The 13227-nt window shown below is 36.2% G+C and overlaps 2 protein-coding genes across 36 annotated transcripts in view; one reads left to right on the top strand and one right to left on the bottom strand.

Annotated features, from left to right (window-relative positions):
* Positions 1–13227, bottom strand: part of Sox5 (SRY-box transcription factor 5) — a 973116-nt gene that overhangs the window by 637503 nt on the left and 322386 nt on the right. For 33 of the 35 annotated variants that reach the window (XM_087213447.1, XM_087213465.1, XM_087213460.1 and 30 more), the window contains one exon: positions 11790–11856. The exons of the other annotated variants lie outside the window; for them this stretch is intronic. The gene's annotated coding sequence lies outside the window, so the exon portion shown is untranslated. The remainder of the gene's footprint in view (positions 1–11789; positions 11857–13227) is intronic. 35 annotated transcript variants of the gene reach the window in all.
* Positions 8590–9139, top strand: LOC101722756 (small ribosomal subunit protein eS24). The gene has a single exon (XM_004845754.4). It carries the CDS (start codon positions 8630–8632, stop codon positions 9020–9022), a length of 393 nt encoding a protein of 130 aa, XP_004845811.1. The 5' UTR covers positions 8590–8629; the 3' UTR covers positions 9023–9139.

Raw genomic sequence — 13227 nt, 5'->3', positions numbered from 1 at the left:
TAAGATCAGTGCCAATGGTTCCAACTAAAATTAGAAAAAAGGAGACAGTACCTTGGCTCATGCTTATGTTGGAGACAAGACTCCAGTTTCTGCTAAAGCCAAATGATGGCAATTCAATTCCTGCCTGCCAGTTGCAAATCCCTACACTACCACTGCAGTACTATCAGAAGACACTTGAAATCCAGTGCACTGAACAAAGAGGTGATTTCTTAGATTAGTCACTTAGTGAATTAGAACTCAAGTGCTTGTAACTCTAAGGTATGTACACATTTATTCTGAAACAGAAAGGTAATTTCTAAACAACAGACTGTTGAAGAGAAAAAAATCAATAGAGCCTTATTAATTTGGGGTAGACAGGGGATATAATTCATTTATTAATTTTAGAGTGCAAAACAAAAGCAACAATAAAACTCGAGGATAGACTGACCCCACTCTTTGCACAAGACATCATCAAAAGACCCACAACACTTCTCATGCATTTCAACAAACATAATTCTGTTCTAATCTCATATGTGTAATGAGGCAGCATGCCATAGCAGAAAGAAAACTGGGCCAGGAATCAGGAAATCTGGGTACTTTTTCTGTCTCTGTCACTTATTAACTGTATAAAATGATACAAAATTTAACCTCTCCGTGTTTCAGTTTATCTATAAAACAAGTAAGTTAGACAAGCATTATCTAGCTCTTAGACTTGGTATTGCTTTCTCAATCATGAGTGGTTAAACTTAAATTGTTCATAAGATGAGTGGGGGGGCAGGCCCTGGGTCTGAAAGTCATATATACATGTATGAATGAAAAGGAATGGTGATTCTCTGACTCTAATGGTGAAGAACGAAATATTTCAAAAAGTTTTATCCACCCTGCCATGAAAATACACATGCTCATGGAAAGGAACAATATTTGGGTGTCTGCAAATGCTGTAACCTTTTGGGCAAAGCCATGTACAGACAGACATCATTCAAATATTCTTCTAAAGCAAGAGTTCACTGCCTCTGAACAGAGAAGGCCCCTCCAATGCTTCATCACTGCCCCTGAGTAACTTGGGAAGCTAAGACTCTGGGAGCTGTGTTTCAGGTGAAGAGCAACAAAACAAACCTGAGTGTTCAACAACAGCTTCTGTCCTATTTAGAAAAATATCTTCATTCTACGTAGGTAAGTTAATTCTACTATTGTCCCTAACTCCACTCCAGGATTCTCCTGCAAGCTACAGTTTTGTTCAAATCATCCTCAGGCTCAAAATGCTATTCAGCGTCTCAGTGGAGCACCAGAACTGAGCTGTCCTTCAAGGCTCCCTTGGATCTGACCTCCTCCCTTGATACTTGACCTGGGAACAAGACCTTCAGGTTCCCTGGTTAGTGTTGGACCATCAGAGACCTGTATGCACAAAAGACAACTCATTACATGATCGGTGGGATAACCACTTCCCTGAGTTTTGGCAGCTGGAGTTCTGGTTTTATTTCTGGCACTCACTCTGATTCTGAGTAAGTCCTACAAAATTGCTGTTACATGCTACTGATTCTGACTCTTTCTGAGAATATGTATTGTAAGAATTATATATTCCCAAATTTGGCAAAAAATATTTCCACTTCTTGTTCACTACTGTAGAAAGTAAATTTATATTTTATCCTGTTTTAAGTCACAGAGGCCTTTGAAAGTCTGATGGAATCAGTTAACTTCTGTCCTTTCCTTAGGGAAAAAAAATACATCTGAAAAATCTTATAACAGAAATTTCATGTCTTTTTAGGGAATTCTCTGATGCTATAAGAAGATGTATCAACTGAAATCAAATGAATATAGGGCTACAATACAAATCCTTTCTCTATAACCTACTAATTGTACAGTTGGAAAATTCTGAATCTGAGTTTCCTTGTTTACAAAATATATGTAAAATATAATCTGAATTTCCTTACCTATAGAATTTTTTCCTTAATATAGTCAATTTTTCTGATTACATCTTGTAACTATTTCAAACATTTTTTACGTTAAGTACACCTTGCATATGAAAATAACAACCTTATGCAACTCAAAATTGCTATTGATCCTTTACTCTAGTCCTTTAATGCTGTCACAAGGTATTACTGAGAGCTATTCTCACGACCAAGGTTTGGCAGGTCTGAGTCCAGCTCTTCTTTCTAACTTAATCTGGCTCAAAGACTGACTGGCTGCTCTGTGTACTGTGCCCCTTACTTCCTAGAATGCTTTTGCTTGATTACTGATTTCTTTACATATGTCCATGGAAGTAAATATACTAGCTCTGCATTCCCTGTATGAAAATATTTTTAGTCTAGAGTTTTAAATCTACTAGAATGCACTTGGTCCTTCACTGGCATTAAATCTTAACTTTCACATGACTGCTTCTTAAAATTATTGACTATGGGCTCCATACTCAACATCTCTGCCCTCCGCCACTGGCGTGAATAATTAGAAGCTATATGGCTGAGAACATTATTCCTGTTTTAATGGCAAATAGACTAGAAAAATATGAAAGTATAGTAAATACCCTAAATGCTAACATGGTGTGTAACAGAGCCAGTCAGCAGAATAAGACCCAGTTCACAATGTTACATACCAGTCATGCTAATACACATTGTTTTCTTTTCTTCTTGCAATCTAGTGATGTTTCTAGAAACTCTTTCCTTTATAAAAAAAACAATGATAGATACTACATGCATATATTGTATAAAAGGAAAAATTATATTATTTTCCTTTTCAATTTAACATTTCATTTTGAAATAAGTTCAAAACTATTATGTAATAATAGTAAAAAGAATGGCCACATATCTTTTATCCAACTTCCCAACTATTAACATCTCAAAGAAGCACAATATAATAAACAAAGTCAAACAGTTCACACTGATATGATAGTATCTGCTGATCTATAGCCCTGACTCAAATTTCAACAAATATTCCACTGTTTTCTTTTTCTTGAACCATATTTAGTTATCATATTTTCTTAGTGTATTTCTATCTGTGACACTTTCTCAGTCTTTGCATTTTCCACAACCTTACTGCTGTTTAAGAGAACTTGCAGTTATTCATAGTATGTCCCTCAATTTGAGTTTCTGATATTTCTTCATAGTTAAGGATTTTTTTTTTTGATACCAGGGATCAAACACAGGACCTTGTGCTTGCGAGGCAGGCACAGTGCCACTGGGCTAAATCCCCAGCCCAAGTTTATGTATTTTTAACAAGAAGAGACAGAAATCACTTTTTATGCTTTTATCAGTGCAATCTAAAGGCACATGATGCTGATAACTCTGTTTATTAGTGATGTTAACTTTTAACATGTTCAAATTTGTGTTTGCTAGCTTTTCTAACATAAAATTACTATTTTCCAATTTGTAACTAATAAGTATTTTGGGGCAAGATATTTTGACACTATGTAAACATTATATTTATGATGATATTTCCACCCAGTAATTTAGCATCCGTTTGATGATCTTTGCTTGAAAATATTATTATTGTGATGCTACCAAGTGATTATTTTTTATTTCAATGTAATACAAGTAAATATTAATAAAGAAAGTTTTTTTAAAGCAGTCTTCTTTATGAAAAAATTAAAGCAAAATTTTGTAACAAATTTAAAAATAAAATTAAAATTAAATAACATTATAATAAATTAAAATTAAATTTTAAAATAACATTAATACACAGTGTACCATAATCTTAAAAGAATGGCCAAAATGTTAGAATACAAGTCATAGACAAATAAGACTCTAAAAAGTGAAGCCAATGGATAATAACACAATACTTTCTTATAAATAATCCAAATGATTATTTCTATTTCATCATTCATTTCATTTATTAAGTGGTATTCTACTATTTAAAAAGAGATTTCCTTTCTCCCTCATTTATGTATTCAATAATTTTGATATTAGCATAGAATATATTGAGTATCATTACTACTATTATTTCCTTGCTCAAATGTCCCAGATTCAGCAACCAGGAGCCACTTCAAGTTTGTCCCTAAGTTCTTTCCAACATTTTTTAGTCCTTTGTAATTTCTGGCCTTGTGAAGAATTCCAGATTCTCAAAGGCTTGAAGAGGACAAATTACTTGCTTAAGCTGACACAGCATGAAAAATAGGCCAGGAACTGAGTTTGGTTCGAACTGAGGACTGTGCTGTCCGAGCAGGCCTGCCACACCACTTCCCCTGGAGGGCCACGGGAAACGTCAGCCTTCCAGGTCCCCTTGGCATCATCCTCACCCAGGCCACTTCTCATGCTGCCCATAGTGAGCCCAGAATGAATTCTATGCTAAGGGTTCCATGGTAATGTGTCGCTCCTAAGCAGGAAAGAAAAGGTGATCATTTTAATGGTACCCAAATAGATTTTTAAAAAGCTTTAGGAGCTTTCTACCTTTTGGCAAACAAAGCTTTGGCTCCTCTGATCCATGCACACATTTACTATGCCCTTGTGACCATGGTTTACATATAAGCATCCTATTAAAGAGTTTTTAAAAGACTGAAATGTGATTTCCTTTCTGATAGCAAAGGAAAAATAAAAAGATGTTCCTTGCCCTCTTGTTCTACTCTGTTTGGAAGTTAAGTCTGCAGTTCCCAGAACTCTATCACCAGCTTGTTACATTTCCATAAATCTGTCCAAGAATACAACACTATTCACCCAAAAATGTAATATCAACTGTAAAACACATGCACATGATACCTGGATCCAATTTGTTCTCATTTTCTATATAAGAAAAAATAAAGTGCTGCTTTAACTCTTAGAAATGACAATATCACATTATTTAGATAAGTGCCACGAAATCATTATTGAAATTCTGATAGCATTTGCCTTACTGGTAAAAGAAAATTACCTGTAATGCATAGTTTAAATAATTACTTTTAAACAAAAGCTTCTTTTCTGCATTGCTTATTTATCTTTTGAGGCCAACTCAGCGGGGCTATGTATTTTATTAAAATTGCCTTCAGACTGCTTAATGGCAGGGCGTCTGTTAGCACAGGAAAAGTGATGGCAGTTTGACTTCTATTCCTAATATTGGGAGTTAGTCCAGACACTTAAGAGCCAGAACTCTGCTGCGCATTTGACTATGTTATCAACACTTTACTTGCTAATGATACTAGTGACAGCATTTCAATATGATGGGTCAGACTTAAATAGCAAAGCTTATAACTATGCTTACAGAACCAAAGAAACTCCCTCCTTTAACCCCCCCATCCCTTCTATCAGCATATCAGTTGGTATTAAGCTTCATGACTAGAAATTACTTAGTAAGCTTCTGCTCAGTATTTTGTTTCTCCTTCTCTACCTTCCACCTTGAATGGGGGACCTCCACGAGCACCTGATAGCTACCTGTAGCAAATGACAACTGAAAGGTTCCCTGTGGTGGGACTGTGTGCCAACTACCAAGAAGAAGGTCACACTGATGACTTCCCTGTGGCTTTTATTTTCCCCAGGGAAATCCACAGCCAGGGCTGACTGCTTGCCAAATACGCTGAGTGCCACAAACCAGCAGCGCTAAGAACCCCCCATCCTTCTTGATGGGAAGCAGTAAGCAACTGTGCTGAACACCTGTGTCAGCTCCGGTTCCTGGGGATGCCCCAGGCAAGTTCTGGTGAAGCATTCTGGGATAGGCCTCCCCTCTTCTAACAGACACTTCAGTCCAAAAACTCAATAGTCACATGACAGTAGTTGCATTTGGCAGAACACTATAACATCAGTGTGTTTAACTACTGTTAAGGAGGATGATTTAAATCATTTGTGAATCAAATATTTCATTATAAGTATCTAAAGGAAACCTGTAGTGAGCCTTTCCTGTTATTGTAAGAAGAAAGGCAACATTCTCCATTACTTCCTTTAGAGCTACACCAACCAATGTGAGGAAGAGAATGATTAGTGTGAGATGTAGATGGCATGATTCCATTATGAACAAAGTGTAAATTAGCCTTTTTTGTTTGTTTTGTTTTGTTTTGGTACCAGAGATCAAACTCGGGACCTTCTGCTTGCAAGGCAGGCTGCGGAACCACTGAGCTAAATCCCTGGCCCCTAAATTGGCCTTTTTTCCCCAATAATTAACTGAGAATAATACGTCAAGTTGAACCAATAAAAATTCTGCTCAAGAAATTCAATGGAGGAAAACTCAGGCAATGTTAGAGTTCCTTAGGTTAACACTTAGTAAGAATACGTGAGTGATGGGCCAGGATGTAGCTCAGTGGCGCTGTGCCTGCCTAACAAATGCAAGGTCCTAAATTCAATCCCAGGTACCACAAAAAAAAAAAAAGTGAGTGAGTGAATACACGAATGTTTCCCCTGAAGCTCCATAATCTAGACATGACTATATTCCAGTGCGTCAATACACCCTGCATGGAGTGCTATTGTATGCATACTGCTTAAGGCAGGCCTTGTGAAGAAATGAAAAATAAACGAATAAGTAAGTAAACCAGAGGCTTCTATAAGACCATGCCATTTATAAAGCAGCAGAACTACAATTCAAACTTCAGCGTTACTTTTATTTTCACAGTTTCACATGGTCTTTAGAATTTCACATGACATTCAACTAGTCTTTCAGACGCTTCCCTCAGTTTGCATCACCTTTCCTCTACTACAGGCAACTTTCACCTTCAAGTTTAAATTCACAATACTTCATCTTCAATTGCAGTACCAATTCCAGAATCTGTGCATGGAATATTTCCTCTATATATTAACATTGGTACTTTAGACATAAAACACTCAAAACAATCTGTCCTCGCATAAATAAAGCATTTTAGAGAAACTACTTGTGCTAATTTCTTGACTTGTGAATCATGTGGTCTTTATTTCAGTTACTCAAGGTTGGAAGTCATCTTTTGTCACTCTTCAGTGTCACCAAGCCCGACTGAGTCCATCTCTGAATTTCTGCCTCTTTTCTGTCTCCAAGGATTTTGCATTCTTGCTTGATGATTGCACTATTCTCTCATCTTCCTTCCCACAGCCTCTCTTTCAGTAAACTTCATAGTACCATCATATTTATTAATCAATCCAAGACATAGCCCTAATTTTCCCAAAACAAATGTTTCAGTGGCTTTCCAAGCCTACCTGAATTAAGGCTTCTTAAAATAAAATATTCAGGGCCAGGGATTGAGCTCAGTGGTTCTGGCACCTACCTTGCAAGCCCGAGGAGGAGGAGGAGGAGGAGAAGGAGGAGGAGGAGAAGGAGGAGGAGGAGGAGGAGGAGGAGGAGGAGGAGGAGGAGGAGGAGGAGGAGGAGGAGGAGGAGGAGAAAAAATAAATATTCAAAGTCCTCTACCATTTGAGCCCAAATAACATTGACAATCACTGTGCCCCTTTTGTGTACCTTGACCTGCATCCAAACTAACTCAAATCCAACCCCAAGAAGACGCTTATGATACCAGAATCACCTGGTCCATTGATGCACACCTGTAATTCCAGCACTCTGGGAGGCTAAGACAGGAATATCATCAGTTCATCAGCCCAGGAAATGTAGAGACTTAGTCAAAGTTTGTTTCAAAATAAAAATAAAAGGGAGCTCAGGGACTGGGCATGTAACTCAATGCAAAGGCCTTGTGTTCAACCCCCATTACAAGAAAAGAAAGAAAGAGAGAGAGAGAGAGAGAGAGAAGGAGGGAGGGAGGGAGAGAGACAGAGGGAGGGAGGGAGGGAGAGAGACGGAGGGAGGGAGGGAGGGAGGGAGGGACGGAGGAAGGAAGGAAGGAAGGAAGGAGGGAAGGAAGCCAGCCAGAGAGAGAGAGAGAGAGAGAAACAAAGAGCAAACAAATGACATTAGAACCTTAAACATATAGTTGGCAATGTTTCCAGTGTTCACTATCTGTGCTGAACAAAATCATATGCATATAAAGGACAGCTCACAGATACCACCTCATCTATGAAGTTTCTTTCTTTTCTGTGAACCATCAAAGAATGATACCCTTGTAGCTTTTTTGTATGATGATTTAGACATAGTTCTTCACACCAAGTTTATTTGGCACATTCAAGACTTTTCAAGGTATGTTAGGAGAACAGAATCATTCTTGGTGAAAAGCAATCGGAAGAGTCTTTCAAAACAGAGTTTGGTGGGATAGTTACTCATGTGGTTGAATGAACCTAAGGACCAAATAAAATAATGACTAAAAACTGCCTTAAGACATGGTGGATTTATCAATAAATTTACCAAGACTAGGTCATTAAGAAGAGGTTGAGAGGACTGAGAAGTCAAAAGGAGAGAAGAGGGCTGGGGATTTAGCTCAGTGGTTCCACCACCTGCCTCGCAAGTGCAAGGTCCCAAGTTCGATCCCCAGTACCAAAAAAAATAAAACAAACAAACAAAAAAAAACCAAGGAGAGAAGAGAATGAAAAAATAAGTGAAGGCTTTGGAGAAATTTGTATATGAAAGGAGCCATAACTGGAGGAAGAAGTAAAATTTCGATGACTAAAAAAGACATATTTAGAATAAGTGAGAATTAAAATAAAATGATACTAAATATTGATAAACAGGTATTTTTGTTGCATAGTAAATAATAGAAATCTAAGTTTTTTATCTAAGTTTTTAACAGTCTAATAAATTTATTTTTTAAGTTTGATAAAGTTATTTGGTATCTACAAGATTGCTAGTAAAAGACACAACAACCTTTTTTTTTTTTCCTTCCCTGGCTGCCTGAGGATCTGTTGCCATCATGAATGACACGGTAACTATCCGGACCCAGAAGTTCATGACCAACCGACTACTTCAAAGGAAACAAATGGTCATTGATGTCCTTCATCCCGGGAAAGCAACAGTACCCAAGACAGAAATTCGGGAAAAACTCGCCAAAATGTACAAGACTACACCGGATGTCATTTTTGTATTTGGATTCAGAACCCATTTCGGGGGTGGCATGACAACTGGCTTCGTCATGATTTATGATTCTTTGGATTATGCGAAGAAAAATGAACCCAAACATAGACTTGCAAAACACGGCCTGTATGAGAAGAAAAAGACATCAAGAAAGCAGCGGAAGGAATGCAAGAACAGAATGAAGAAAGTCAGGGACACCGCAAAGGCCAATGTTGGTGCTGGCAAAAAGTGAGCTGGAGATCAGAGAACAGCCAAAGGAGTAAAGATTTTGCAGTGCCTGTCTGCAGTGACTGCGGGTTTTTCACGAGAGGATTAATAAACTGTAAAAACTTAAAAAAAAAAAAAAGAAGACAGACCAACCTACCTCCTAATTCCTTTTTCACTAGCTTTGATTCATCATGATAAGAATAACAGAAGTAACCCTTTCTTCTAAGTAATATCTTCAGTAATATCTTCTTTACCTTAATAACTTTTCTAGAAATAATTGTGTACATTTTACTCTTGTTTATATGAAATATCTTTATCTTTTTCACTTGTATTATAATCAGCTACTTGTAACATAGATTACTCCATATTCAACCAACTTATATTAATTATCTATGGACATAATAGCTTAAGACATATAAAGAAAAATTTTAAAATACCCCACATTTGGTACATTTTCTATGAAACATAGGTTAAGGATCTAGTACTGTATGATAATTCAGCTGTAAGTTTCAGAGCTGCTTACAAGATTCATCCTTTCTAATAATTCATACTATTTATAACAATCCCATGTTTTTTTCCTTGCAAGTACTCTTATTGATCATGTGATAATTATAATAAAACCACTACATGATTTTCAAACACCCTTTCTTGCAAAAAGAAGAGAAAATTCTAGACTTATTTTTGGACTTATACAAACCTGCTTGAAATTAGAAACACCAAACAAATGGTAAATCGGGTTGTGCAAAGCAACAGATCAGATGCATGCAAGTTGTAAATATTAGATATCATTTTCATTAAGAGCATTCTTATGTAACAAGTTATGATACAAAGCCAGATAACATGATTTGAAATCTAAAGAATTTGCAAATAAAGAACAGGAGAAATAGAAGGGAAAGCTACACTATCCAACATTAGCTCCTTGAATACAATAACAAGTCAATAATTTTATTATACAATGTTTGCCTGATCATTATTAGTTTAAATCTATGTGTATTCATAATTTATATTCTATCAATAAAGAACATTTTTAAAATGCTGTACACAACCCAAACTGAGAATGATGCTTTAAACATATGAGTCATATCATGACTCTCACATACTAAATTCCACTTAGGAATCTCACATGGAATAATAGTCAGTGTCCCACCATAGTCTTCCAGGCTCCCTGCAACGAGCCCATCATTGAGCCCAGACTCCTCCTTTACTTGCCTGCTTCGTACCCTTTTCCTGCCATGGCTATTCTTGCCATTTCCTCAGTACTCCTCACATTTGCTCTTCCCACTGAATGTACCTCTCTTCCTTCACATATCTAAATGGTTTCCTCTCTCACTCCCTTCATATCTGTTACATCCTCTCCTTATAAGAGAAGCCTTCTCTAGACAGTGAATTGGAAACAGCATCCCATCATTCTGTATTTACCCTGCTTTATTTTCTTTCTCAGTATTTATCCCCACTGACATATATATTAAAATCTTCACTTTATGTTGTCTTGCACTGGAATTAAATTTCTAGGGAATAGAACTTTCCTTATATGCATGAATAAAGGAGTCAATGAATGGATAATCATCTTTTTAATATTAGCAAACTTCTCCAGAGAAATAACACTAGAAAAAAATCTTAAAGGTATCAGCACAATCCAAAGTAGAACTTTTTCCTAATTAAGCTAAGGAAATTCTTGAGCATACATACTGCATCAAGATATATTTGAAGTTGTCTTTCCGTTAACTGGACATAATGTTCTCTAGAAGCTATGTGCCAATAAAACTTTGTCTAATGCCTAATGCTTATGCTAGGAAGTAACAAAATCCCTGAAGCATCTATCAGAAGAGTTAAACCTTGAGTCATTTTACTTGAAGAGATCTGAGCAGAGTGGAAGACAAAGGCATTGATTTCTCTGTGGGATGAAATCTGAAAACCCAACAGGTAGTTGCTCTATCAGAGATGTGGATAGAGAGGTGCTAAGACAAACCCCACTGAAGTTGCAGAACCAGGAAGTCTGGCATATATCAAAGAGGAGAAGACCCCTGAGTCTTCTATGAATACCCAAACCATAATAGTAAGAGTTGTAATCTCCATTTAAGACAGCTGAGAAGAACAGCAGATGAAAACAAAACCACCAGCCACACTCCCAGCAGCAGTCAGGGTGAAGGCCAGCACAGTTCCATCTTACAGAGGACAGTGAGCAATGGCAAATCCTCCACAATGACTTGCTCCTAGCAAACTCTGGATCCTTCCATGTGCATAGAAATTGTCTCCTTTAATTAACCTTCATTTTATACATGAGGCCAACATTTAGCAGTGAAAATTATTGTTAACAAATAGACTGACTCTGCGAAGGGTCAAGAGCTTTTTAGAGATAGACATGAGTGTCGAGTATACAGCAGAAAAGAAAGAAAACTTGACTTTTATGTCCCGAGGGCTCTCCCATTACAACTGCACAATTATTAACATTTTACATGTTTTAAGGATTTGATTCTTGGAAAGCCATCAAAAAGTTCATGTTTTAAAACATTATACATAAGGAACAGAAATCACAGTGAGTATGTACTATCTTATTAGGTAAAATTTTTCTTCTACTTTTGAAAATTGGTTTAAATTACTTTGCATCTTCAAATCCTAAAAAGAGGATACCCAAAGGCTAGGTTTCTGATATAAAAACATTTTTCATAATTTGGACATCTGAAGACATCCCCCCAAAAAGCACATTTAAGAAATAAATTTACAGAAGATTTGAGAACTGTAAAGTGAGCAGCAAAATAATGATCAGCAAATGATAATGCAAATTTCCTGACCTGGTCAGCCTCCCAGTCCAATCTCTCCCACTCCTTGTGTCCTTGATATTATCTACTTCTTTTAATGCTTTAAAAAAAGAAGAAAGAAAATTATTCAGTGTGAAATCAAAGTAATTTCAGAATACTCAGGTGAAAACAAATAAACATCACAAATAAAGTTAAATAAGATTTCAAATAGAAAACTTATGCAGGAATATCAAGTAATTTCATTGTAATCACCTCTTTCAAGACCAGATTCATAGGTCTACAACAATGTCAGACTCAAATGACAATATGACTGTGCCAGTTAACAGCCAGTGACTGAATCAGTGAACATCTAAAAAGTAAACTTTTATTGATGAGATTTCAAAATATGGAGAGAGCTGATGTGTAAAAATGTGAAACAGTTATTTTGGAGCCACAGTAATTAAATCACCTAAAATATTTATACTATTAATTCAGTCTGGTGAATATACGCATGTGTGCACATATGCAGTCACATATGTGCATGCACACACACACACACACACACACACACATCAGTGTATATGTAGCCTATGGTGATCCTGGGCTTGGTTTTATTGAGATAGACAATTATATAGTCCCTAGATAGTTCTGTAATCCATCATGGTTAACTTAAAATATAATTGTAATGCAACATTCTTCTGGCTTAAGTACTTTACAGGAAACATTTCAAATGGCACTAAAATTTATTAAATACCTAACTGCTGGCACTTAGCAAAGCACGTGCTGCCTTGTACTGGGATACTAAGAAACTACATTGTACAAGGACACTTAGTATAAGAAATAATAGCTTATAAATTTATTTTATAATCTCTAAATTCAAATCAACAATAAAAAAGAGGAAAATAAAAACAGAAATACCCAACTTATATCAGTCATTTTATCAGAACCATATTCCACTGTCATGGAGATAGAATTTTTTTTTTTTTGGTACTGGGGATCAAATTCGGGTCCTGGCGCTTGAGGGGTAGGCGGCGGAACCACTGAGCTAAATCCCGGGCCCCGTTGAGATAGAGTTTAATCAATGGTCCCAGGACAGGAAGGCATGTGTCTCTGAAAATTTATCTAACCTCTTGAAGGTTTATTTTTCCAAACTATAAAGCAATGTGATAATCTTGTCATGAATCAAATATTCAAAATATTTTCAAAACATGTAACTATTTTATTATGATTTTAGTATTTGTGAATATGCAATAATTATAAGGGAAACAACATCATTTATTTTTTATTTTTTAAGTAAACCATCTTGAATGACTAAATTATATAATTTCAAGATGTTAAAGCATTTATTAATGATATTTGAGATCATGTAACAGGGTTATAAAAACGGAGTAAATGAAAATCACACAAATATTTTTGCCCTAAAATGAGCCTATATTATCAACCAGGTTATATGTTCAGTATTTTAAATGATACTTTTAGATTAATAGAATGC

The sequence above is a fragment of the Heterocephalus glaber genome, unplaced genomic scaffold, assembly GCF_053883595.1.
Source record: "Heterocephalus glaber isolate CG9 unplaced genomic scaffold, H.glaber_assembly_v1.0 deba00001444, whole genome shotgun sequence".
Classification (NCBI taxonomy): Eukaryota; Metazoa; Chordata; class Mammalia; order Rodentia; family Bathyergidae; genus Heterocephalus; species Heterocephalus glaber.
The sequence above is the reverse complement of the archived record's forward strand: the minus strand, read 5'-3'. Positions and strand labels throughout refer to the sequence as shown.

What these genes read in the sequence shown, in the direction of transcription:
- LOC101722756 (XM_004845754.4), top strand. Translation starts at nt 8,630, where the DNA reads ATGAATGACACGGTAACTATCCGGACCCAGAAGTTCATGACCAACCGA.